Source organism: Amblyraja radiata, chromosome 19 (assembly GCF_010909765.2).
Source record: "Amblyraja radiata isolate CabotCenter1 chromosome 19, sAmbRad1.1.pri, whole genome shotgun sequence".
Taxonomy (NCBI): Eukaryota; Metazoa; Chordata; class Chondrichthyes; order Rajiformes; family Rajidae; genus Amblyraja; species Amblyraja radiata.
In genome coordinates this window covers 24,997,370-25,025,050 of record NC_045974.1, presented here as the reverse complement: position 1 = coordinate 25,025,050, position 27,681 = coordinate 24,997,370, and the positions used below count along the sequence as shown (strand labels likewise).

At 42.7% G+C, this 27,681-nt stretch overlaps 1 protein-coding gene across 5 annotated transcripts; it reads left to right on the top strand.

Moving 5' to 3' along the window:
• The first annotated feature begins 205 nt into the window (after positions 1-205).
• On the top strand, positions 206-14,588 carry rxylt1 (ribitol xylosyltransferase 1). 5 transcript variants are annotated; one of them, XM_033038093.1, is made up of 6 exons: positions 206-374; positions 2,094-2,297; positions 2,837-2,939; positions 5,364-5,678; positions 8,338-8,508; positions 13,463-14,588. In XM_033038093.1, the coding sequence occupies exons 1-6, from the start codon at positions 242-244 to the stop codon at positions 13,863-13,865; spliced, it is 1,329 nt and encodes a 442-aa protein (XP_032893984.1). In that variant the 5' UTR covers positions 206-241; the 3' UTR covers positions 13,866-14,588. The 5 variants fall into 5 exon arrangements, with proteins under 5 accessions (XP_032893984.1, XP_032893988.1, XP_032893987.1 ...); XM_033038097.1 differs by having other exon boundaries at positions 8,338-8,497; positions 13,463-13,777; XM_033038094.1 differs by lacking the exon at positions 206-374 and adding an exon at positions 547-671.
• Positions 14,589-27,681: the final 13,093 nt, after the last annotated feature.

Sequence of the window (27,681 nt, the reverse complement as noted above, 5' to 3'; positions counted from 1 at the left end):
TGCGGGTACAGACTCCGGCCGGCAGGGGGCGGGTGCGGGTGCGAACTCCGGCCGGCAGGGACGGGTGCGGGTGCTGACTCCGGCCGGCAGGGGGCGGGTGCGGGTTCGGGTGCGGTTGCGGGTGCGGGTGCGGGTGCGGACTCCGGCCGGCAGGGGGCGGTGCGGGTGCGGGTACAGACTCCGGCCGGCTGGGGGCGGTGCGGGTGCGGACGGGCCGCGGGTCCCCGGCGATGGCGGCGCCATGAGACTTCGCTGGAAGCGGGCGGCCGGCGGCCTGGTCCTCATCTACTGCCTGTTCTCCCTTTATGCCGCTTATGTCGTATTTTTCCAAGGGAGCAGGGAGTCAGGGGCTGCAGCGCGGGAGCGCAGGAGGGGTAAGGAGCGGCGGTGGCGGTGGGCCCCGCCAGGACCCTTCACCCTCATCACACCCGGGAACCCCCCTCCCCCCCCGCCCCAACGCGGACCCTCTCACACCCACCACCCCCTCTCCTCCCCCAGGACCCATTCACCCGGGATCCCAGACCCCCCCACCCACCCGGGACCCTCTCCCAGGGATGGAGTCGGGGAGGAGAGAGGCTGCTTGTTGTGATGTACTAGGCTGCATCCACAACTCTTGTTGTCGAGGTCTGCCTCACGTTTACTGGCTGTCAAAGAGAGGATTATCACTGAAGGTTTGAGACTATATTAGATACACTGGGGATTTGTCAAAAAACACTCACTAAAATCAATCGAAACAAGCTAGCACTGCTCTCAATGCTGCTGACCTTTCACCTGACAGCTGATTTCCTCTCATGCATGGAGGACTTGGGTCAAAGGGCCTGTTTCCACGATGTGTCATACATAGTACTCACCTCAAATACCTCCTCCGCCAGCTCGTTCCACATACCCACCACAATTTGTATTACAAAAGTCATCCCTCTATTTGGAATGGCGACTGGCTTAGCACGTGGGTATCCAGGCTGAAAGCTGGGAAGTATGCAGTGGCTTGTGTTGGCCTGTTTGGCTCCATGAAGAATTCACCACTGTGCCACTGGAGAAGATGTCATATCCAATGCAATGTAGGTCCATGTCAGTTCTGATGTCGAGAATGGGATATGGGAAATCGAGAACCAGAGGACATAGGTTTGAAGTGAGGGGGGAAAGACTAATGGAATGAAATACTTTATTGTCACATGTGACAAGGCACAGTGAAATTCTTTGTTGCATACCCAAAATAAACAGATAGCGGCCACCTACGGCGCTGACAAAGTTACAAAGCACGCTGGCTCCTCCTTTTGTTCTTCCCCCCCCCCCCCCCCCCCCCCCCGCAGTTCTCACACACCGACTTAATAGGAACCTGGCAACCTTTTTACACGAAGGGTGGTGGGTATGTGGAATGAGCTGCCGGAGGAGGTAGTTGAGGCAGGTACCATGCTAACATTTCAAAGAGATTTGGACTGGTATCGAATTGAATTATTTATTGTCACATGTCACAAGTCACAGTGAATTTTTTTGCTTGCATACCCAAGGTATGCAAATAGTCGCCCATAAAATTGTGCCCAACCCGCTGAATTTTCTCTGAAGATGCTACCTTACCTGCTGAGGTACTCCAGCACTATGTGCCTTTCTTTATGGAACAACAGCAGGCCCTTCAGCCCACAATGTATGTGCCGAATATGATGCCAGGATAAAGTAATCTCTACCTCCATGTGAATACTTGGATTTGGTAAAGTCAGACCTTAGTACTACTACATATTCTGAACACGAGGCAGAAGGAATAACATGGATCGAGAGCTCACGGACAGTACTCTGCAGGAGGACACAAGTGCTGGAATAACTCAGTAGGTCAGTCAGAATCTCTGGAGATCATGCATGGGTGATGTTTCAGTTCGGGACTCTTCTTCAAACCATTAATTCGATAGAGTTGGTCTTGACCTGAAATGTCACCCGTACATATTCTACAAGCATACTGCCTTCTCGCGGAGTTACTCCAGCACTTTGTGTCTTTTTTTGGTAAACCAGCATCTGCAGGTCCGTGTTTCTAGTAGATTCAGCCTGTCGCTTTGTGAAGACGAATTGCTGACTTTTGTTTAAACTGTATTTGGATTTGACAGGCAGTGCACTTCCCCTGCAGAATGAGGGACAGCAAGGGGAATCGCAACACCTGCAACAAGACAATGAGTGGAATCCATGGGAAGAGGATGAGAAAATGGAGAATGATTTACAGCACAGAGCTCAACTGCAGGGATTTCAGAAGCAAATTTTACAAAACCCACCCAGGAGAAAGGTGGTGCAAATCTGGGGCAAAGCAGCAATTGGTAAATCCTCTTCAGAAATACTCTCTGTGTATACTGTTCCTTCAATATTTGTTAGTGCAGGCAGATGTACTGTCACATTTTAATTTGTTCCTGAAAAGAAAATCTAATGGAATGCATTGCCACAGACGGATGTGGAGGGCAGGACATTGAGTATTTTTTAAAGCAGAGATTGATAGGTTCTTGTGTAAGAAGGAACTGCAGATGCTGGTTTATGGCCAATAGATAGAAACAAAATGCTGGAGTAACTCAGTGGGTCAGGCCTGCATCTCTGGAAAAAAGGAATAGATAATGTTGCGGGTTGAGACCCTTCATCAAACTGATGGGATCTTGATTAGGAAGAGTGTCAGTTGCAGATAGAAGGCAGGAGAACAAGGTTAAGAGGGAAATATAGGTCAGGCATGAATGGGCTGAATGGCCTAATTCTGCTCCTACGTCCCATGATCATAAAGTCCTTTGTGTTTTATTATTTAGATTTCCTAGATTGATGTTGTGCATAATGATTTTTTTCTGTGGATTTAAAACCTTCCTCTTTGAAATAGGGCTTTACCTCTGGCAGCATATTCTTGGTGGCCCACTTACGCCGAGTGATGTGATGGCTCAGTGGAGAGAAGGGGAGCTAAAGGCTGGTAATTTATATTTTAGGTAAAGGTTGCGTTTACGTGAATGACATCTGTTTTTCTGAAACAGGGCCCAACTTCCTGCTGCAGCCAGAGTCTGTGTGTGTGTCTGCGTACGTCTGCGTCTGTAGTAATCACATTTAATGCCAAATCTGTGATCCCAACATTAGACCCCATGGTAATTTTACACCAACGCATTTGTTCATTATCAAAGAGTGAAGCAAAACCAGTGCTTTCAGCTTTTGATGAAATGCATTGAGGAAGGAGGGGGAACAACGGTAGGCACCAAAAGGACACAAAATGCTGGAGTAACTCAGTGGATCAGGCAGCATCTCTGAAGAACATGGATAGGTGACGCTTCTTCAGACTGATTGTAGATGGGCGGGGGGGGGGGAGAAAAAAGCTGGACAAAGGGAGAAGGGAAGAGATTGAACTTTTATTTCGCTTACCATCACAGTGAGGAATGTGGAGGAGTCACTGGGGTGGAGGCTTATGTTTAAATGTATTTTGTGTGTTCCGTTGCTTTTTATTTGTTTGACCAACTTGGCGAATGAAATTCCTCATATGTTGCAAAATATACTTGGCTAATAAAGTATTATTGTGATTGATAGTGAAGAGTGACTGGTAGTAGGTTGACATGGGTGGGGGGGGTGATAGGCATATATGTAGAATAAAGGCTAGAGATAAGAACAGAAGGTGTAAGACAGGTTTGAAGAGTTGTGGATTGTGAAACCAGAGGGTGGAAAGCAGCAAGGGATGGAGGGGAGAAATGGGTGAGAGTGTAGATTGGGTTCAGTGGCGGGAGGAGGGGGGTGGATTAGTTAGAGGTTACCTAAAATTGGAGAATGTAATGTTTATACCGTTGGGTTGCAAGCTACCCAAGTACAATACAATACAATACAATACCTTTTATTTGTCATTTGTGAGCATGTGTTAAACAAAACATATGTCAGGAAAATCGTTCCTAGCCATTGGTACATGTAATTCCTTTCATAAGCACAGGAGGGGTGGAGCTGTTAGCTTAGTATTAAAGACAGGAAAGACTGGATAATATAAAAACTGATTTCTTGTATGAAAGTTCAGTGTGAGAGTTCCTTCCTTATTTGAGTCATTTATTTGATGTGGAGGAAGGAATTGCTGGTTACAAAGATAGATAGATACAAAAAGCTGGAGTAGCTCAGCAGGTCAGGCGGCATCTCTGGAGATAAGGTGTAGGTGATATTTTAGGTCGAGGCCCTTCTGAAGAAATTACTACAGCTTTTTATATCTATCTTCATTTATTTGATTATACCGTCTCCTTATACTTCACGTTCTACTTTAATTTTCTTGATATCTCTTACTTAAAAGTATTTTAAACATTCTGTGAATGATAACCATTGTACAAAATAAATTTGAATCATGGGATGGTATGTCACATGATACATCCTTGAGAGAGGTTGATGCACATATTTGTATTTAAACCTATGTGGATAATGGAGTTATTATGCCAATTTCAATCATTCCTTGTCTGAATTGATGTGATTGTTCTTGGAACACAGATGGTTTTAAGATGAGGGTGCAATATTATGAAAAATTTGATAGAGTAAATAAAGCAATATCCTTAGATCAGGATCCAACAGACACAGATTTAAGATAATTGGCATTGATAAAACAGAAAGAAAGATTTTTTATTTAATACCAGCAAGTGTTTACAGTTTGCAATTCATTGTGGGCGGTAGAAGCAGATTAAACATGAGTTGTTCACTTGACAAGTAAAACAAATAGTAGGTTTAAGGGGAAAGGACTGGGGAGTGATATTGAGTGGGCAGATATTCCAAAAATGTTCTCTCACTATTTAATGATTCATAGATTGATACAGCATGGAAACAGACCCTCGGCTCAACGTGTCAGTGCCGACCAAATGCCTCATCTATGCTAGTCCCACCTGCCTGCGTTTGGCCCATATATCCCCCTAAACCTTTTCTATCTTTGTACCAGTCCTATTGTGGTTTAAATGTTGTCATGGGGACGACACAGTGGCACAGCTGGTAGAGCCGCTGTTTCTCAGCACCAGAGATCGGGGTTTGATCCTGCTGGCTAATGTGACATTTACACGTTCTCCCTATGACGGCGTGGTGCTCTAGTTTCCTCCCACATCCCCAAAACGTGCAGGTTTGTGGGTTAATTGGCCCTCTGTAAAATTGCCTGCTAGTAGGGAGTGGATGCGAAAGTTTGATAACGTGGAACTAGAGCGAACGTGTGGTCAGCGTGGACTCTGAGGGTCGAAGGGCCTGTTTCCATGCTGTATCTATAAACTAAACGAATACCTGCCTCAGCTATGACTGATAAAGCAATGTTCTGATCAGCTTAATAACAGAGCATGTAAATGCTAAATGTTAAGTGCAAATGATCATATTTGGATTGTGATATGCTGCTTCATGCCCCTATTTTCCTGCCTTCCTGCTTTCAGTTTCTACACTGGACCTGCTGTGGTTCCTGGACGTATCTCACCAGACACAGAGAATCTTGTGCTAGTGCTGAACGGCAGGGAGGAGGGGAAGGTCAAGTTTGCCACCCAGTGGCTGCACTACGTACAGACGCTGCACCAGATGCACAAACTCAAGCACATGGCTGTGGTCCTGCTCGGCAGCGAGGGGTGTGAGAATGGCTGGATCCAGCCCTACCTTAGAAAGCACGGAGGGTTTATCGATTTATTATTTCTGGTGTACGACAGCCCCTGGGTAGATGAGGTGGATGTTTTCCAGTGGCCACTGGGAGTGGCAACGTAAGTCATGTATCACTTTTGTGCTAGCTGGGTGGCTCTGGTGTAACTGTTTCACATCCCTCTCTTCCCAATCTTATCAGCTTTATCTTATCTACATTGTGCAACACCCACCCTGAGGTCTATTTTGTGAACAGCATATCAGAATTGGGATGTTATGTTGCAAAGCACTGGTTAGATTGCAAGATAAACACAAAGTGCTGGAGTAACTCAGTGGGTCAGGCAGAATATCTGGCGAAAAAGGATGGGTGATGTTTCGGCTCGCGACCCTTCTTTGGGGGGGAGGGGGGGGGATAAAGAGCTTGAGGCAAGTTATGGCAAAGTTAAAACTCTATATTGTTAATAACGTTGGACTTGAATCACACAAAATGGCACCAGAAACGGCATCTGAAAGCGGCAATGCTGGAACAATTAAAGCTGGGTGTGCGCGGGATGCAGAATTAGGAAAGCACAGGTAGCCGAGAGATTCCAAAGATATAGAGAGATTTCAGAATAAGAAGAAATTTAAAAAGTGAGACACTAATGGACTGGGCACCAATGGCAACCAATGTTTGAAATATAAGCACAGAATTTAGAAACAAAATATTGGAGTAACTCAGCGGGATAGCCAGCATCTCTGGAGAGAAGGAATGAGTAACTTTTCGGGTCGAGACCCTTCAGACTGAGAGTCATGGGAGAGGGAATCTGGAGATATGAGCGGGTACAAAGAGAAAGTACGGCATGAAAACGACAGATCAAAGCAGTTTAAAGTATATTAAAAGGATAGCTGGGTAAGTTTGACGGGTGCATGGAATACACTGGCAGGGCTGGGGATGGAGGCAGAAATGATAGTGGTGTTTACGACGCTGTTAGACAGGTGTGTGGATATACAGGGAATGGAGGGACGTGAATCACATGCAGGCAGAGACGATTAGTTTAACCCGGCATCATGTTTGACATTGACACGGCCGAAGAGTCTGTTCCTGTGTTGTACTGTTCTATGTTCTCTATGATCGCTGTTCAACAAGGCTTAGACCAAGTTGGGATATAGACAGCAACATTTTAAATGACCTCAGGTTTACATTTGATAGATGGCTAGTTGGGAGGAGAGCCAGGAGAGTATTGGAAAGGCCAGATTAACAGAGGGTCAAGGGTAGGATTGGGCAGTTGAGATGAGGCAACAAAGAAGTTGGGCAATGCTTCGGAGCTGGAAATGGGAAAGCTTAAGAGGGGGAAGCTTATGTCTTCAAATGTGAAGACATATTGCAATCAAAGCAATCCTCAGATAGTTAATGGGGAATGAGATGCAGCCCGTTGCTAAGGAACAGAGTTTAGCGGTTACCAAAGAATCTGGTGTACTGAATATTAAGTTACAAGAAATGCTTGGTCATTCAGGGCCAGATGCCAGACAGAAAACACGACAATTTAGAGGCAGTAAAGTGGGGGGGGAGTGGAATTAACTGCCATCACTATACATGTGAAACCTGACATTGTTTTCTTATGAGTTCCACTGTTCTTTATTGTCACATGTACCTGGTACAGTGCAATTCCCCTTTTGCATGCAGTTCAGTAAAAATAAATACTTCTATACATAGGTACAATCATATTTAGGTACAAGAGTGCAAGAATTGTAGATTACACTGAGACAGCACCCAGGGGTCACCACAAATCTGGCGCCATTTTGTGGGATTCAAGTCTAACGTTGTTAATAATAGAGTCCAACACTGTTGCAAAAGATGGGATGTGTGCTCTCCACAAAGGGCCAACAAGATTGTGGTTGTGAGCTGATGGGTGCTGTGTTTGCCTGTTTATTTTTCAAAGAGGATCCGATGGCCTCGCTACTCAGTTTCACCCAACAGCCAGACATAATTTAGTTTAGCTTAGAGATACAGCATGGAAACAGGCTCATCGGCTGTCCACTTGTCCACTCAAGGCCACGCCAGTCATCAATCACCTGTTCACGCTAGTTCTATGTTATGCCACTTTCTTATCCCTACCCACTAGGGGCAATTTACAGAAGCCAATTACCCTACAAACCTGCACGTCTTTGGGATATGGGAGGAAACCGGAGCACTGGAGAAAACCCATGCGGTCACAGAGAGAACAAGCAAATTCTGCACACATAGCACCCGAGTTCAGGAACAAAGCTGGGTCTCGGTGCTGTGACATCCACAATGGGAGATGTTAAAACCTGACTATAGTTCTCATGCTCAGCTCAAAGCTTAAGTAAAATTGTAAGAGTGCACTATACATTTCAAAGATTCCCATCTGCATACACACTTGTTCCTGAGGGATTTAAACAACTAGCACAAAGCAGCACTTGAGAGACCTCTGGGTAGCACATGCCTCTGACTTCCAGTGTTCCTCTCATACGGTACCTCTTTCCGTAGCTGCCTGCCGAGGGAGAGAGAGCTCCGTTAGTATCTAATTTCTAGGTTATTAAAATGGATTAAAAATACTCCACGCGAGATTGCTTGACTTTTAATTGAGGCTGGAATTCGACCTTTAAAGACTGAGTTGCACGGTGCTGGCAGCAAGGTAGCTAATTAAATAGGTTTAATAAATGTTATCGCTCGACCTTTAAAAATAAGTAATCTCTGTGCATCAAAGCATTTTCCAGGGGAAAAAAATATCTTTATGTTTCAAGAGAAATCCAATAATGACACTATAATTCATATTTCAGCTACAGGAACTTCCCCATTATGGATCTCAACAATCTAATGTTGCACTCCTCAAGGCCATACTTGTGCAACTTCCTCGGAACAGTCTACAAAGGCTCCTCCAGAGAAACCTTGCTGGACGTACTGAAACAGGAGAAACTTGGTGCCATGTGTCTTATCTCGGTTAGAGAACAGTAGGTCTTTCTTTGTGCATTTTATTCTTTGCGTCGGCATCTAAAGAACTGTTAACCTTTTAATAACTCTTTTCAGTCGCTTGTACAAAATATGGTTGCGTGCCATCAGGATTTCTGGAAGGAGGCAACACTAGTCCCGCCTGCCCACATTTAGCCCAAATCCCTCGAAACCTTTCCTATCCATGTACCTGTCCAAATGTATTTTAAATGTTGTTATAGTACCTGCTTCAACTACCTCATCTGGCAGCTTGTTCCATATACCCATCACCCTCTGTGTAAATAAAAGTTGCCTTTCATGTTTATATTATCCCTTTTCTCTCTCTCATCTTAAACAAATGTCCTCTGGTTCATGATTCCCTTACCGTAGGTAAAAGACGGTGCATTTACCCTATCTATTCCCTCATGATCCTGTGCACCTCTATAAGATTACCCCTCATCCTCTTGCGTTCCAAGAAATAAAGTCCTAACTTGTCCAACCTCTCACTTTAGTTCAGGTCCTGGCAACATCATTGTGAATCTTCTCTGCACTACTTATTACCCCATGCCTGAAAGTTGGCAGCTTCAAATCTTAGCCTTCACTTTAGCGCTACATTGAAGATACCCAGGCTGAATGGAAGGGATACAAGTTTAGATTAATGCAGCCCCTTTGACAATCTCAGAATATCCCACATCACTTCACAGCTTACACCCTTGAAGTGTAGTTGTAATTGGGGAGCTGTGCAGTCACTTGCACTCAGCAGGTTTCACCAGCTGTAAGGTAATCATGAACCATTCTGTTTTAATGATGCTGCAACAGGGTTGAATGTTGGTCAGAAAATCGTGGCGATTTCCCCTGCTACAGGATCCATCCTTACATCCCAAAAAGGGAAAAAGATGGGGCATCATTTAGGTGTCTCTTCTGAACCATAACACGTCCGACAGTACTACCCCAAGTGTATCACCCTGCCGTTTTGTGCTGCTCTCTCAGGGTTCCTGAGGGCACTCTCTGATAACAGTTGTCTGCCGCCGAGACACAGCAGACAACTGTGATGAGCACGATTGTAGCATTGATGCTGGTTTAGCAAACGAGGTCAAGTGTTGAATAGGGGATAGAATGACAGTGGGCATCGAATGGGCCAGTTCACAGTTCCTAAAATGTAGCTAAGTCACTTGTTTCTGTTTAACAGCTGGACGTAATTCTAGTTTGCTTCTAGTTCTAGTGGCCAGTTTTATTATGTAGAAATAAGGAATTGCAGATGCTGGCTTAGACAAAGTGCTGGAGTAATTCAGTAGGTCAGGCAGTATCTCTGGAGAACATGGATTGTGACGTTTTGGATTGGGACCCTTCTTCAGACTCCAATTTTATTGCATCAACTCAGATGATCTTAGAAACTGACAACACCTTTGACCTTCACACAGAGATTTTTGCATAGACAGCACAATGCCAGGGGGGGTGTTGGAGGCAGATACAATAGTGGCGATTAAGAGGCTTTTGGTTAGGCACGTGGATATGGAGGGAATGGATGGATATGGATCAAATGTAGGCAGAGATTAGTTCAACTTGTCGATATGTACAGCACGGACATTGTGGGCCGAATGGCCTGTTCCTGCGCTGTACTGTTCTATGTTCTTTGCAGAGCACCGCCACTACCCATGTAAGCTAACTTTAAATGGAGGAGATATGAACGGTAAAAATAAACTCTTGTTACCTTTCCGATTATTTCCTGCCTCCTCAAATAGCATGTTTTGCTAGATGTCCCACGGCTCAGTCACACTCTTTTCCTGGTATTCCCAAGCCATCTGCTGCTGTGTTTTTTTTCTTGCTTGTCTTTCATTTCTACTCAATGGTGAGATGATTCATAGCCGACATACTCCTTCCACTTCCAGCAGCGCTTCCTCTCCTCGTTGCAAAGGTCACACCACCCAAAGACGACACCGTGCTGCTGAGGCTGACATCAGCAACAGCTGATTGAAGCTAAGTCAGTACCATGATTTCTTAATGTGGCTCTAACTAGAGGGCACATTGCCGCGGGATGTTTGAGCGGGCACACCTGCTGCGTGATAAAGGAAAACTAAGTGTTTTACTTACGGCAGATTTCTCTGTTCCCAGAAGATTTCCTGGCGAATCAAGGCTCATTTCACTGCACAGTTTAGTTTAGAGATACATCATGGAAACAGCCCACCAAATCTACGGCAACCATTGATCACCCGTTCGCACTTTTTTTAACGTTATCCCACTTTCCCATCCACTCCCTGCACGCTCGAGACAATATACAGAGGTCAGGCAACCTATAAACGCCTTTGGGATGTGGGAGGAAGCAGGAGCACCCAGCGGAAATCCATATGGTCGCATTGAGAATGTGAAAACTCAGCACAGACAGCACCCGCGATCAAGATCAAACCCGGGTCTCTGGTGCAATGAGGCCACAGTTTTACCAGCTCCGCACAAAGAGACTAAGAGAAAATGGCAGGACGACCCAGTCGAGATTTAGGTCGATGAAAGGATACCTCAGTAGATGAAGAAGCTCTCGCAAGGTATCTGTAGCAAGGGGAAACAATCATAGTTCCTTAAAAGTTGCTTCACAGCTTGATTGTGTCGTCAATAAGCCTTTTGCTACATTTGCCTTCACCAGAGTACTGACTGTATGTTAAGAGGTTATGTTATAGTTGTACAAGACATTTATCAGGCCATATTTATAGCATTTTGTTCAGTTTTGGTCATCTAATTATAGGGTAGATGTTGTTAAGCTGGAAAGGGTACAAAAAAGATTTACGAGGATATTGCCTGGACTCAAGGGCCTGAGCTCCAGGGAGAGGTTGAGCAGGCCTGGACTTTATTCCTTGGAGTGCAGGAGGATGAGAGGTGATTTTATAGAGGTGTATAAGATCATGAGAGGAATAGATATGATAAATACATATCTTAAACCTATGTCCGCTGGTTCTCAATTCCCCTACCCAGGGTAAAGGTGTAGGGGAATTAAGAACCAGAGGACGTAGGTTTAAGATATGTGTGTGCGTGGGGGGTGGGGGGGGAAGGGAAGATTTAATAGGAACTATTTTTAACAAAGGGTGGTAAGTATATGTAAAAAGCTGCCAGAGGAGATAGTTGAGGCGGGTACTATTAAAAGACCTTTGGACATGTAGATGGATAGGATAGGTTTAGAAGGATATGGGCCTAGTGTAGATGGGCCATGTTGGTCGGCGTGGGCATGTTGAGCCGAAGGGCCCTTTATGGCTCTAGGTCATGATTCTCAGGCTCTTGCACCTTCCCAGTGGTTGCAGCAAGATGAGAGCATGGCCAGGGTGATGTGGGTCTTTGATGGCACAAGGTGCATTTTTGAGGCAGTGCTTCCTGTATATCCCTTCAGTGGTGGAGAGGTCAATACTCGGGTTGGGCCGGGCAGCGTTCACCAATTCCTCCTCCAGAAAGGTGATCCGATCTCCTCTGTGCTGAGGTAGGATTAAGGTGGTGCAGATTGTTGCAACTGATAGTTCCTGAATCTGAAGATGTGGGACATTTGTATCGCTTGCTTGACGGTGATAGCAAGAAGATAGCAGGGCCTGGGTGGGGAGGGTTCTGGAAATGTAGAATACAAGACCAAAGCTGTTAAAGGCCAACTTATTTTGTATATGTCAGAGAGAGAACAAGCTGTTGGAGTGCGTAATATGGATGGATAATGGGCTGAAAATTACTTAGTCATATAGCATGGAATCAGGCCCTTCGACCGAACCTGCCCATGATGACCAAGATGGCCCATCTGCACCAGTCCCACCTGCCCACGTATGGCCCATATCCCTTTAAACCTTTCCTATCCATGTACCTGTCCAAATGTCTTCTAAATGTTGTCGCAACTGCCTCCTCTGGCAGCTCGTTCCATATACCCACCTGTGTGAAAAATATGCCCTTCATGTTCCTTTTAAATCTTTCCCCTCTTACCTTAAACATATGTCCTTTAGTTCTTGATTCCCATACTCTGGGTAAAGGACTCTATGCATCTACACCAATCTATTCCCTGTCATGAATCTGTAAATTTGTTGTAGTTTCTAATGGCAATAGGACTGCAAGGAGCTGTGGTGCCAAATTTCTTTAGGATAGTTTCCTTGTCTCTTTACAGATGACACATCTCCAATCTCACGCTTCTATAGCCTGTGATCAGAGCAATTCAAAGTGGTCACAGAGGGCTCTGCCTGTTTTACAGTCACCATCAAACTCTGAAAATGAAGCACACAAATAAACAATAACATTATACTAGGCATCTCAAATTTGGGTGCAAAGGGATAAGATAAAAAGTTCACATTCATCTTTATTCAGGAAGCAGATGGACATTTTTGTAAGTCTCAACATCAAATTGCAGCAGGAACAGGATAGGGTTAGTTTGTGTACATATGGATACCAGTAAAAGATTAGACACTTTGAAAATAAACAGTTTGCATCTACATATCTTAAATCAACAACTCGATGGGGAATGGGGTTTTATCAAAGCAAAAGACTGCAGATGGTGAAAATGGGGAATAAGGAATGTTGAGACTTTTTCTTCCCAGCTGTTACCGGGCAACAAAACCATCCTATCACCAACTAGTGAGCGGTCCTGACCTCATCTACCTCATTGGAGACCCTCGGACTATCTGTAATCGGACTTTATTGAACTTTATCTTGCATTAAATGTTATTCCCTTCATCCTGTATGTGTGTACTATGGACAACTTGATTGTAATCATGTGTAGTCTTTCTGCTGACTGGATGGCACACAACAACAAAAACTTTTTGCTGTAACTCGGCACACGTGCAATAAACTAAACAAGTCCTCTTTTAATACTATATTGTGTTGTGCCTGCTCCAAGCTTAACCTGATTCTTAAGAATGTTGGTACTGCATACGTTTTGTGGTCACCTCTCTTCAAGCATACAGTCACAGACAGCATTTGACACGAGAGAGCAGGGTATTTGGCTGAACTTTGTTTTCGTTCTTTGTGCAGATGGCTACCGCAGGAAACAAATGACAGTTTAAAGAAGTATCAGGATGCTTTGCTGCAAAGTGACCTCACCTTGTGCCCAGTGGGAATAAACACCGAGTGTTACAGAATTTATGAAGCCTGTGCTTGTGGCTCTGTGCCAGTCATTGAAGATGTCATGACACCGGGGCAGTGCGGCAACTCTTCAGTATTCCAGAACGCTCCGCTACGGCTCCTGAAGTCCATGGGCGCACCTTTTATATTTGTGACAGATTGGGGAGAGTTGCCTGCCATTTTAGAAAAAGAGAAGGCAATGAGTCTCCAAGAAAAGAATCAGAGGCGGAGAATTGTCATCGAGTGGTTTAAGCAATTCAGAACTCAGCTGAAAAAGAAATTTACCGACATCCTTGAAAACAAGTTCTTTTAACAGCTAATTCTCCGTCTCAAGGTAGCTCACTGCATATTTACTATTATAAATTCATTGCACTTTCATTATTGACAATACTAATACAATTTTGAAATAGATTACTGTGAAAAAAAAAAAGCATCTGCGCCTGAAATTGAATTACTATTTTTCGGGAGTAGTGTTTTGCTGTTATTTTCATATTTATTTAAAGGTGGAACATAAATTCTAGACTCTGTATCCAAAGGTCGGCCTTCAATTTGGAACAAAAGCTCGCCTGTTTTCAGTTTTAAAGATACAGTGCGGAAACAGGCGCTTTGGCCCACCGAGTCCATGCTGCCCAGCGATCCCCGTACACTATCCTACACAATAGGAACTATTTACAAGTTTTACTGAAGCCAAACTGACCTACAAACCTGTACGTTTTTTGGAATGTGGGAGGAAACTGGAGCGCCACGCGGTCACATGGGAGAATGTACAAACTCTGTACATTTCATAAGGCTGTTAAACACTACAATCTCCAAATAATTTCTGAACTATACAGACTTGGGGCATTGATTTTGTCTTTTTGTACTATTTTTGTTTGTTTTATGTTTTTGTGTGCGTATAAACACGTACACACACACAGATTTTTTTTTCAAGTTTATTGCTTATAGAGTACCATGTTTACGTATTCTGTTGTGCTGCTGCAAGTGACAATTTCAATGTTCTGTTTGGGACATGACAATAAAACACTCTTGACTCTTGTGTCATTGCCTTAAGAATGTGGCATCTATATCATCAAGGATCCCCACCATCCAGGCCATGCCCTCTTCTTACTACTGTCCGGCAAAGAGTACAGAAGCCTGAAGTTGCACCAGGTTCAAGTACAGCTCCTTTCCTACAGTTCTCAGGTTCTTGAACTAACTCCCACAACCTCAACAACTGAACACTACCAACCTTGGGGTTTTTTTAATGATTGTGTTTTGCACTAATTTCTTGTATTTTTTTCTACCTTGTAGAATTAATGTGTAATTTTATGTTTTTGTGTGCTCGTCTGAGTCTGCGATAAGTAATAGGAGCAGAATTAGGCCATTAAGACCATCAAGTCTACTCCACCTTCCAATCATGGCTGATCTATCTCTCCCTCTCAACCCCATTCTTTTCCCCATAACCCCTGACACCCATACCAATCACGAATCTGTCTATCTCTGCCTTAAAAAATATCCGTTAACCTGGCCTCTATGGCCTTCTGTGGCAATGAATTCCAGAGATTTACCACCCTCTGACTAAGGAAATTCCTCCTCATCTTCTTCCTAAAGGAAGATCCTTGTATTCTGATGCAGCTGCAAGCAAGATTTTCCTGGTACCTGCGTCACAGCTTTAGAGACCTGGGTTTGATCCTGACTGCGGGTGCTGTGTACCTTCTCCCTGTGACCACGCATGTTTTCTCCCGATGCTCCGGTTTCCTCCCACACACCAACGATGATTAGGTGTGTAGGTTAATTGGCTTCGATAGAAATTGAAAATTGTCCATAGTGCGTGTGTAGGATCATGTTAGTGTATGGGGATCGCTGGTCGGTGCGGACCCGATGGGCCGAATGGCCTGTTTCCGCACTATATCTCTAAACCATACTTTTAGAAATAACAATAAACTCGATTTAACCTCAACTCCAGCCAGTGGAGAGTTCAGACAAAAGAAGATGGTTGTCGTTGTTGGAAGCCAATTTGCTGAGCCACAGGACATTGCTTTAGACCCCACCCATCATCAGCTGTTTCCACAAAGACCTTTTTCTACATAAAGATGTCAGAATTGGGGGTTGATAACTAATGCAAAAGAAGCTCCCCGCAATAATTCATTGAGAACATTATGTACTCATTTACTATTGCCAATAGTAGCAATGTTACAAAATTTTGAGATTTAAAAAATCAAGTCTTTAATTTATCCCATCAGATAAAGCATAAAAAGAAGTTTAATTTGACACTATATTCACTTTCATATCTTCAGTATTAAAACAGTTATGGCCATTTTCATACTCGGAAATTGGCATCTTGTTCCCTATTGCTTTTTCATTGACTTAACACAAAAGCTGTGATCGAGAACATTTAAAAGCCGATAACTTTCTTAAAATTTAAGAGAACTGAAAGAAATTATCAGTTATTATAGATTGAAGCATTCTGAAACAAATATGAAACAATCTTACTTAGATGACTTGAAATTAAAGCATATAATTAGTTAGTTACCTAATTGTAGCTAATTACAAAATTCAATTACTAGATCTAAACATCTATCCATTTCTTAAGAATAGATTAACATTTTTAAATAGCCTAAGTGTCCAAATAACATTCACACAATAATTCAGAATATAACTAATTTTTTAAATCTCATTGTCATGGGTTTATAGGCCAAATGGAAGGAATTTAATGTTTAATACCTGTAAATTAATGGCCATTTAAATCAGCTTGCGAGTGGGATTTTCCGGAACGGGACCATTTGGAACGTTCAGGATGCGGTGAATTTGGTCCCCCATATCTGCAGCAAATACACTGCCGGTTCTTCGGGGGGAAAAATCACCGTTTCGCAACTTAAAATGTGAATTAAATACATCTTAAGAAACACTTTTATACATAAAAATAAACTACTTTCTTTTACCTGGTCCTCCATAAAATCCGTCCCCGTTTTCGGCATTGACGGCTTCAGAAGCTGATTTTAAAATCATTCCAGCGATTAACTTGTCTGGTGAATTTTTTTTTAAAACACACAGAACGGCCGTAGGAACGATTCTTTAGCAACATCTTGCACTACAACAAATATAATTCAGGACCAGGTCGGGATAAAACCCTGTTTTAACCACCCCCCCCACCCCTCAAACGCGCCAAAGTTTTGTAACATACCTACCAATTGACCTACTAACCAGCCCATCTTTGGATAGGAAAGGTTTAGAGGAATATGGGCCAAATGCGGGCAGGATGGGACTGGTGTAGATGGCATATCTTGGTCGGCGTTAGCAGGTTGGGCTGAGCCTGAAGGACCTGTTTCCATGCAGTAAAACTTTATGATAATGGTTTAAGAGGTCAAGGAACATTTCTACCATACAAGGTGCAGTTAATGTCTGTAGTAAGAGACTAAGTCCCCTTGTCAGTTAACAGCATTGCCACAGTCAAATCTATCATTGATATAGGGTAATCTACTTTGATGGACACAAAATGTTGGAGTAATTCAGCTGGTCTTGATTAGTAAGGGCGTGAAAGGTTACGAGGAGAAGGCACGGGAATGAGGTTGAGAGGGAAAAATGGATCAGCTATGATCAAATGGTGGAGTAGACTTGATGGGCCGAATGGCCTCATTCTGCTCCAATGTCTTATGAATATGGTGCTCTAAGTACAACAGAGTAGAACAGTGATTTATGTAACTGCTCAGGCATATTTAACAGAGATTGCTCTCAGATTTACTTTAATATCAGTAAAGCCTTATTGTTAATTGTTCTAAAGAATCAGCACTACAAAACTGCTATCATGTTTCCTGTAATGCAATTCCAAAGTGCCTATCTAAAAGCCAATGAAGAAGGCTAATTTAACAAATCACATTAAAGATGATGGAGGAAGGAACTGCAGATGCTGGTTTATACTGAAGATAGACACAAAATGCTGGAGTAACTCAGCGGGTCAGGCAGCATCTCTGGAGAAAAGGAACAGGTAACATTTCAGGTCGGAACCCTTCAGTCTGAAGAAGGATTCTGACAAAGATGGCAGAGTTTAATGCAGATTAATAATGTTACTACAATCTGTGTTTAATAATATGTTTTATCCCATTCCTTGGAGAGGCAATCGTAGCTGAAGGTGGAGAAATTGTGCTCATTCTATTTTTGTGACTGGTCAGATTTTAGCGGTAGTTTACTGTAGAACATTCTGCTGCTTTGAAGTGCAGTCTGGTTTGATAAAAGCGCCATTTCAAGTCATTGCAGACCTCGGAATTAAATCACACGGGGTCAAATTAGATTAAAGCAGGTCAGCAAATTGTTAATTTGTGTAAGTGTAACAGATCCTGCTAGGCATCAGTGCATTAGTTACCGCCTGCCGTAATTGCATTCCTGCATTCAATATTAATCTCATCATCAATGAGGCAAATTCATAAAATGGCTCAAAACTATCCTAGTAAGTTAAACACAAACACAGCGTGTCAGGCAGCTTCTCAGGAAGGAATGGATGGAGGACGATTTGGGCCAGGACCCTTCTTCAGACCTGATGCATCGCCTGTCCTGTACCTTCACCGATGCTGCCAGACCTGCTGTGTTCCTCCAGCACTTTGTGCTTTGCTCCAGCATCTGCAGTTTCTTGTGTCCCCCATCTTTAATAAGTTACATGTTACTGTTCTTTGAAATAATGCAAAGAACAAACCAAAAATGAAAAGCCATTTTGGAACAGAAAGAAAACCATAAATCCCCCTCCCGAGGCCCTTGTAACACTTCAAACTAGATTATGACTTATGGGTATCAGATTTTGGGCTTTTTATCCCTCAATATCGTCGGCAGATATCCAGAAATCTTAGCTTTAAAATTATTCAGAGATGACGCACATTGCTTTTGACATATGAAATCCCACGCTTCTACCATCGTTTTCCTCTGCACATATTTTTATTACTAACCTTTATTAATTATCATCTGCCAACATAATTGCTTATTGTTTAATCTTTGGAGTTTTTGTGCCTCATTAGACTTTTTTATGCGTTAATTTTCATTCATTCTTTCTACTTAAAGCAGTATAAAATGCCATTGTTATTTAACGTGTTTCTTTTACAAGAAAAATAGCAAGAAGAGGTCACCTTGCCTCTCCATTCAATAAGATCATCGCTAATTAATCTTGTGAATGTTGGAATAAATCGTGTAGATGCACAGAGCCTTTTGCCCAGAGTAGAGGAATCAAGAACCAGACGACATAGGGGGGGGGGGGGGTGCTGAACTTATTTATTAGAAGCCTGAGGGGGTAATGTTTTTCACACAAAGGTTGGTGGGTGTATGGAACAAGCTGCCAGAGGAGGTAGTTGAGGCAGGAACTATCGCAATGTTTAAGCAACATTTAGACAGGTGCATATGTAGGACAGGTTTGGAGGGATAGGAGCCAAACGCATGCAGGAGGGACTAGTGTACATGGGACGTGTTGATGGATGTGGGCAAGTTGGGCCGATGGGCCTGTTTCCATGCTCCATGACTCGATGACTGATCTGCACCAGGCCTCTATTTGTGAAGTTTATTATGCTTCTCAAATCTGTGATCATTCAAAAATGTATCTACCTCATTTTAAAATCCCTCCAGTGATCTAACCTCTGCATCTATGCAGGGTAGAAAATTCCAGAGATTTACCAACCTCTGTGTTCCTCAGTGTTAACTGATCACCCCTTTGTAAAGTTTAGTTCAGAGATTCAGCGTGGAAACAGGCCCTTCGGTCCGTGCCGACCAACGATCACCCATACACTAGTTCTATCTCACACACTGGGGACAATTTACAGAAACCAATTAATCCTCAAACCTGCACGTCTTTGAAGTGTGGGAGGAAAACGGAGCACCCAGAGGAATCCATGTGGTCACGGGGAGAACATACAAACTCCGTACAGACAGCACCAGTAGTCAGGATCGAACCCGGGTCGCTGGCATTGTAATCAGCAACTTTGCTGCCGCGCCACTGTGATGCAGTTTTATGTTCTTGGTCTGAAGTACGGTCCCGACCCCAGGGATGTTGCCTGACCCGCTGAGTTACTCCAGAACTTTTATGGCCTCCTGTTCTGGTCACCCATTCAACATCAATCATTTTGTCTTTTAAAATATTGAATTCACTCTTATTCGCTCTATTGCAGGAGGGAATTGCTACTGAAAGTTATTCAAGATTACCACTCTCAACCACTTTGATCAATATGTTAGCTTCAGTTTAATCAACATTTCCTTTCGTTTAAAGAACTCCCCAATGTATGCATTAACAAAGGCCACAGAGGGGAAGTAAGTGATGGGATGAGGACAGAGCATCTGTGGTCTGGTAAATCATTCATTTCTTCTAATGAGAAGAATAGTCGGAAACGGTCTATAATTTGCCAATTGCAATAATGCAGAATTTCTGCTGGAAATGATTCATCGAGCACGTTTAAGTCTTTGAGGCCAAATTTCTATTCTCTCTGGTTATTGTGAGAATAATCTGAATTTTCCAAACAACAATTAACTCTTCCCAGAGGATGAAATGCATTTTGTGTACTCGTATTTCTGCAATGTCTGATAGCAATGCTTTCATCAAGGTGATGGCAATTATAGAATCCTTGCATCAACAATCAAGAGTATTTAATTGTCATATGTACCGGCAATGGAACAATGAGATTTGTGCTTGCTGTAGCTTAGCAGGCTTGTTAATGCAGTACCACACACATAAATATATAATAATCAATAATATAAATTAATAACTAATTCTGGTATGGTGACCATAATAATTCAAAGCCAAAGTCGCGGGTGTAACCAAAGGCACAGTCCATAGAAGATCATAGTTGGCCTGTCCCACTGCAGGGACTAATTTGCGAGTGTAGAAGAGTTTAGGAGAGTTTGAAAAAGTGTCATGTTGAAGACCTCCTTCGATCTCCTTCGACTATGCTGAAGACTAGCTTCGACCAGCTTCGGGAAAATTGGACACCGAATAGTGAAGAGTGAAGACGATCTCCTTCGACCTCGTTGAAGACTATCTACGATTACCTTTGACTACCCTCGATTACCTTCAATTACCTACGAATAACATGCCGACCTACTACGGCCTAATTCGACTAAACCTAAGAGTAAAAAATATATTGATTTTTTTCCATGGCGATCTTTTCTTACTCGCGGGCATTTTTCAACATGCTAAAAAAAACGCTGCGACCTAACTGAGGCCTTGAGTACGCGGGGACTACTCTCGAACATGAAGGAGAGTTGCAAAGACCTAGGACCTCGTGTCAATCATGCTGTGAGTATGAGTTGAGAGCAAACTCTTCTAAACTCGCCAATTAGGTCCCCGCAGTGAGACAGGCCCTTAAGATCATGGTTAGTGGTGTGCAGCATTCAAGAGCCTGATGGTTGCGGTGAAGTTGTTCTTGAATGTGGTGGTCACAGTTTTCATGCTTCTGTACATTCTTCTCAATGGTGTGCATGGCTAGGCTGGTGTAGGTCTTTGATGATGTTGCCTGCCTTTTTGAGGCAATGTCTCCTATAGCTCCCATCCGTGGTGGGGAGGTCAGTTCCTGTGATGAACCGGGCAGTGTCCACCCTTCTCTGTCTGATTCCATCATCAAGAGAGATAAAACAGACATTTACATTGTCAAGCAACAAGCAGGCTATTGAAATAATATCAGCTAATACATTTCATCAAGAAATGCATTTCAGGCACACAACACCTCAAGATGGACACAAAAAGCTCGAGGATCTCAGCGGGTCAGGCAGCATCTCATGAGAATAGGAATATGTGATGTTTCCTTCACCAAATCCTTCAGAATCAGAAGGTCAGAATCCTTCTTCAGACTGATAGATGGAGAAGGCCAGAACAAAACAGGACTAGCAATAGATGACCTCAGGAAGGGTGGAGTCCATAATGGACCATCGCTTCGGCAGAGGAACAACATCTCATGTTTCACTTGGACCGCTTACAACCCAGTCGTATGAATGTTGATTTCTGTAAAATTCCTTTCCCTCCCACCCTAGTCGTCTGACTAGTTCCTTGTATCCCTGTTGTTTGCACATCTTCCCCAACCAACTATAGTTAGTCCCATCTGCCTGCATTTGGCCCACATCCCTCTAACCCTATCCTATCCATGTATCTGTCGAAATGTTTCTTAAACGTTCTAATAGATTTTGTTTAATATAACTAGTTTTCTGCTTGTCAATCAGTCTATCTGAAGAATGGGCCCAACCCAAAACATCACTTATCCATGTTCTCCAGGGATGCTACCTGGCACGCTGAGTTACTTCAGCACTTTGTGTCTTTTTTTTGGTAAACCAGCATTTGCAGTTCCTTGTGTCTGCATTCTGAATTTGCTCTAGGTTTGGGCACAGCTGTTACTGATCTATAGGTGGCGCTGTTGACTGATGCCTGCAGCCTTCAGAGGTCTGCTCTAAATGGTTGATGTGTGCACAGTACATGAGGAATGGTACAAGGGACAAACACAGGGTGCTTGAAAACATTTAAACACAAATATTTGGAATAAGAGCAAGCCATTTATCTCCTGCCAACTTATGAGAGTCGATTTCCTGCATCTTACTCCTAATTTGCTACAAAAATAAATCATTCAAGGCAGCCACTAGATTAATGATTTGTAAAAAAACTGTTAAGAATAATAACCTGGTCTGAAAACTAACTCGTCTCTTTTTGTTTCTGACCGAGAGTGAACGGCTTCCTAATATTTAAACTGGCTCAATTCATGCAATGTGATTCTGTTTAAGAATGTGCATTAAATTTGGTGCCATTTTGAATTAGTACAAACGTCTAAGTAGGAACTGCAGGTGTTGGTTTACACCAAAGATAGACATAAGATTCTAGAGTAACTCAGCGGGGCAGGCAGCCTACCTGGAGAAAAACAATAGGGGATGTTCCAAGTCGGAACCATTTCAGTCTGAAGAAGGGTTCAGACCCAAAACATCACCTATTCTTTTTCTCCAGCGATGCTGCCTGACTCGCTGAATTACTCCAGTATTTTGTGTCTGTCTTTAGTACAAATGTCTGTTCAGCTATTAAAATGATATCTACCTCTTAATTTCCATAACAAGTACTACTGTTTTTAAAATCAATTATGTAGTAAATGTGCATTGTAACTAGGCCGGAATAAACCTATAATTTATAAGTTGTGTGTGTTTTTAGTTTGTCAACTTGTTTGCTAAATGTGATAATTACTGTTTATTTCTATGCTCCATTACCACTGTGCTACCAAAATAAGGGTTAAATTTATAAATACAAAGTTGATAGTGAACAGATGCATCTAAATTAGGAATTGCCCCTGTTACCAGCGGCATAACAAATGGCCAAGAACTCTGTACACTAAAGGATGTGAACTCATTTCCCGAGGAGTTTCCTGCACATTGTTGGTCATGTGGAATATCTCCAACACATGCATCAAAGTTCTGAAGGACAGGAAAAGACCTGTAGGTCCATCCTGACTGCCCCGCACAAACGTGATGTCTTGTATGTCACAAAGTACACAACAACGCACTTGGAGGCCAGCTATCGTAGGTGGCAGCCGATCTTTTCCTCACGTTAATGGACACTTTATTGTTCACAGGATAAAGGACATCATTGACAAGGCGACAAATGGTTTGCCGAATACTTGCGCTCAGTCCACCAAGGCCTACTGGATCTCTCGATTGCCAAACATTTTAACTCCCCTTCTCATTCCCACACTGACCTTTCAGTCCTAGACCTCCTCTATTGCCAGAGTGAGGCTACACACAAACTGGAAGAACAAAACCTCATATTCCACTTGGGTAGCCTACAACCCAACGCAATGAATATTGAATGCTCCAATTTTAAGTAATCTCTAACAGCCCGCCCCCCTCCCCTTTCTCCCACACACACACGCCCTCTTTTTTCTCCCCTCGCCCCTGTGCCTCACCTGGACTTGTACCTGTTTCTCAATTCCCCTCACAATTCACAAGTCTTCAATCCTTTTGTTGCACAACTGTGTTTAGTTTCTCTGGCCTTTGTCCACCTATCTGCCTATGAATAACCCCCTCATCTGTATCGACCTATTGCTTGCTTGCTTTATCCTGTCCCTCTCTTCCAGCTTTCTTCCCGCCACTCCCCACTATAATCAGTCTGAAAAAGGGTCCTGACCCAAAGCATCACCTATCCATGTTCTCCATGGATGCTGCTTAACCTGTTGAGTTACTCCAGCACTTTGTATCTCTATTTTTTGTAAACCAGCATTTGCAGTTCCTTGTTTCTACAGACCACAAATGTTACTGTTTATTCCTAATTTTCTCTTAGGACGGTGCAGTGGTAGAGTAGCTGCCTCGTGCTAGAGACCTGGGTTCGATCCTGACTACAGGTGCTGTCTGTACAGAGTTTGTATGCTCTCCCTGTGACCGCGTGGGTTTTCTCCGGGTGCTCCGGTTTCCTCTCACATTACAAAGACATGTAGGTTTGTAGGTTAATTGGCTTCTGTAAATTGCCCCTAGTGTATAGGTTGAAGCTACTGTATGGGTAATCGCTGGGCCGAAGGGCCTGTTTCCACACTATATCTCTAAATCTAAAACATGAATGGTTAGCTGGGCCATTTCAGGGGTCAGATAAAACTTCAATGACTTTAGTAATTACGGGCCCCTCCAGAGACAAGCATGTTCCCTTGCCTGAAGGACACTATTACATTTCAATACTTCCGTGGTCTTAGATGTCTTTCACGAGCTCTTTATTCTAAATCTATTTAATGACAAATTTAGATTCACCGGGTGCTATTATGGGATTCCAACGCATATTCCAGAGCAATGATCTAAGTCTCCATATACTATTTCAGTAACAACCACCATACTCAAATGTATGTAATGCTGCTGGGACAACTGCCTCTTACTGGATTTTGGTGCATTATTATCAAGATGAAAGAATGAGATTTAGAATCAGTAATGTGACCACAGGGAGCTGATTTGCCCTTTATGAGAGCAAACCCTTCATTCAGAGTCATTTACTTTAATTATTCATCCTTGTACTGCCCTTGCACCCTTTATATTTCCGATGGTTCCTCCAAATCCTTTTCAAATGCGGTTCCATTTTATTACCATTCCTTTTATCAATCAAAAGTATTGAGAGACAGGAGTATTGAGGCAAAGGTAGCTATATGAAGTTCAGTTATAGTTCAGTCTAGACCTCTCCAAATCTTCCCCTGTTATCAGACTTAAGAACAGTCCTTCCATACACTCCTGATTTTCCATACGACCTCACTGCGAACACTGTATTTTTTTTCTCTGGAATTGTCATGCTACAGAATGAGAAACTATATTCTGCACTTTGTTATTTTTTCTCTTTACTTTACCTGTTGATCTTGTGTTTGGTTTGTTGGTATTCAAGTATGGTATTTTAATTAGTTTGGTCTAATTTAGCGATACAGCGCAGAAGCAGACCCTTCGGCCCACCAAGTCCACGCCGACCAGCGATCCCCGCACACTAACACTATCCAACACACACAAGGGACAATTTACAATTTAACCAAGCCAATTAACCTACAAACCTGTATGTCTTTGGAGTGGGGAAAAAACAGAACTCCCAGAGAAAACCCATGCAGTCACAGGGAGAACATGCAAACTCCGTACAGACAGCACCCATAGTCAGGATTGAACCTGGATCTCTGGCACTGTAAGGCTACAACTCTACCTCTGCGTCACCGTGCCACCCCCATTATCTGATTTGATTGTGTAGCATGCAAACAAAAGGATTTTCACTGTACCTCGGTACACATGACAATAATAAACCTAAACATAAGCCAAATGAGCTCCAGACATAAGACTAAGTGACCTCTTCCTGGGGAAATGTTTCTCACTTGTTGTAAAACACTTCCAGTCAAAAAAAATATCCTCTTTACGAAAAACATTTTGTCAGACTTTTTCCACCCAAGACTTGAGATATTTCTGACTCAATTTCTTCATCATAACCTCTTCCTCCTCCCCAATTAATGACAATAATCTTTCTCTTTTATTACTCAGAAAAATAAATCTCTATTCCAGTGCAAAATCTAGATTCAGGAACAATTTCTTCCAAGCTGTTATCAGACAACTGAACCATCTTCTCACCAGCTAGAGAGCGGCCCTGACCTTCCATTTACCTCATTGAAGACCCTTTGAACTATTTTTAACCAGACTTTATCTTGAACTAAATAATATACACTTTATCCTGTAACTGTACACTGTGAATGGGTTGATTGTAATCATGTATAGTATTTCCTTTGACTGGAGGATAGCACGCAACAGAAAAGCTTTTCACTGTACCTCAGCACACGTGACAATAATAAACAAAACTAAAAAAAAAATTTAAGCTAAAAGGCTCAATTTGCCATAATTTCCAGCTTTAACCTTTCATTACTAATGTTACTTTTGTGATTTTCTACTGTGCATTGTTCCCATTCCTTCTATCCAGAGATGCTGCCTGTCCCGCTGATTTACTCCAGCATTCTGTGTCTCTGTTCCCAAGATAGAGTTCTGTGGTGTATATATTAAATGTGGTTAACCAATATTTTGTCCCGTTCAGACATCACCAGGAAGTTTTCGGTTTGCATGTTACTGTTACATTATGGTCTGATCTAAAGGAGGAAACAAAAGCTTCCTTTGAAAAATAGAAAACCTGCTGTGTGTTCTCAGCAGGTCAAACAACATCAGTGCTGAGAGAAGAAAATAAGAGTTAGCATTTTGGTTTGATCACCTTTATTCAAAACCCCTTTCTTTCTCTGATTGTTATAAATTGTTACAAATAATACACAAAAAAACAAAACAAATGATGCTGGAAATCTGAACTGATCAGATTTATTATTATCAGGGAATACTCCCCTGACCAGGCAACTTCTGCAGAGACGTAAACAAAAACACAGGTAATGAATGATTCAGGTCAATAATCATCAGAAAAGTTATCACCTTGAAATATAAACTCCATTCCTTTCTTCACAGGATAAATGACAACGCTGCTTTTAAACAAACCATCGGCAGCACAGTGGCGCAGCTGGTAGAACTGCTGCCTTACAGCGCCAGAAACCTGGGTTCGGTCCTGACATCGAGTGGTGTCTGCATGTGGAGTTTGTACGTTCTCCGTGCGACCTAAAATGTCTAAAATGTCATCCATACTTTTTCTCCAGAGGAGCTGCCTGTCCCTCTGAGTTACTCCACCACCTTGTGTCTATCTTCGGTATATACCAGCATCTGCAGTTCCTTTTCGACACAACCTGCAGGTCTTGTGCCTAAGATCTGCAATCTCTCCGTTATGATATCATTTAAAACTAGCCTCCTTCATCAAACTTTCCTAATGTCTACAGATTTGTGGATATTTCTGTGTGTTTTCATGACCATGAAGTGCCCTGGGGCAATTTGTCTTGTTAAGGCACGAGGTAAAGTACAAATTGTTTTGGTATTGCTCCTTTAGGTACATTCCTGACTATGTATTCCCACACTCCATGAACGCCCATGAACCTCCCTGCATTCAGCTCCTGCATAATGCAAGATACAGGTCAAGAGTGTTTTATTGTCGTGTGTCCCAAACAGAACAATGAAATTCTGACTTGCAGCAGCACAACAGAACATGTCAGCATAGTACTCTGGGAACAATATAATAAACTGGAAAAAAAGGTTATGTGTGTGTGTGTGTGTAATATATAATATATTCATTCATACACACACATACATATAGAACCGTTTTTGTGTGTGTGTCTATACATGTGAAATATCTGGAATATATGTCCATTAATGTGTCTATAGATAGACACACACACGCACACACATATATATACATATGTGTGTGTAGGCATACACACCCATTCAATAAAAACAACGATAATAGTGCAAAAAGACAAAACCAAATTCAAGTCTACTGTATGTTGTTTCTGAGCTTATTTAGAGATTGTATTGTTCAATAACCTGATAGTTGTAGGGAAGAAGCTGCTCCTGAAACTGAACGTTACAGTTTTCAGGCTCCTATATCTTCTTCCCGGTGGCAGGCATAATTTATCAGTTTTCTAGGATCATGGGTTGTTCACTGATCTTTCATTGCTGGGCTTGGATTTTAATCCAAAGTGGAACAGTGAAGTAAAAATTCCCTTTTGTCCTTTGGCTGCAAGGAATTTGTGAATGATACTTGACGAGAATAAATGGCAGCTACTGCAAAACCATGCCATTGCAAT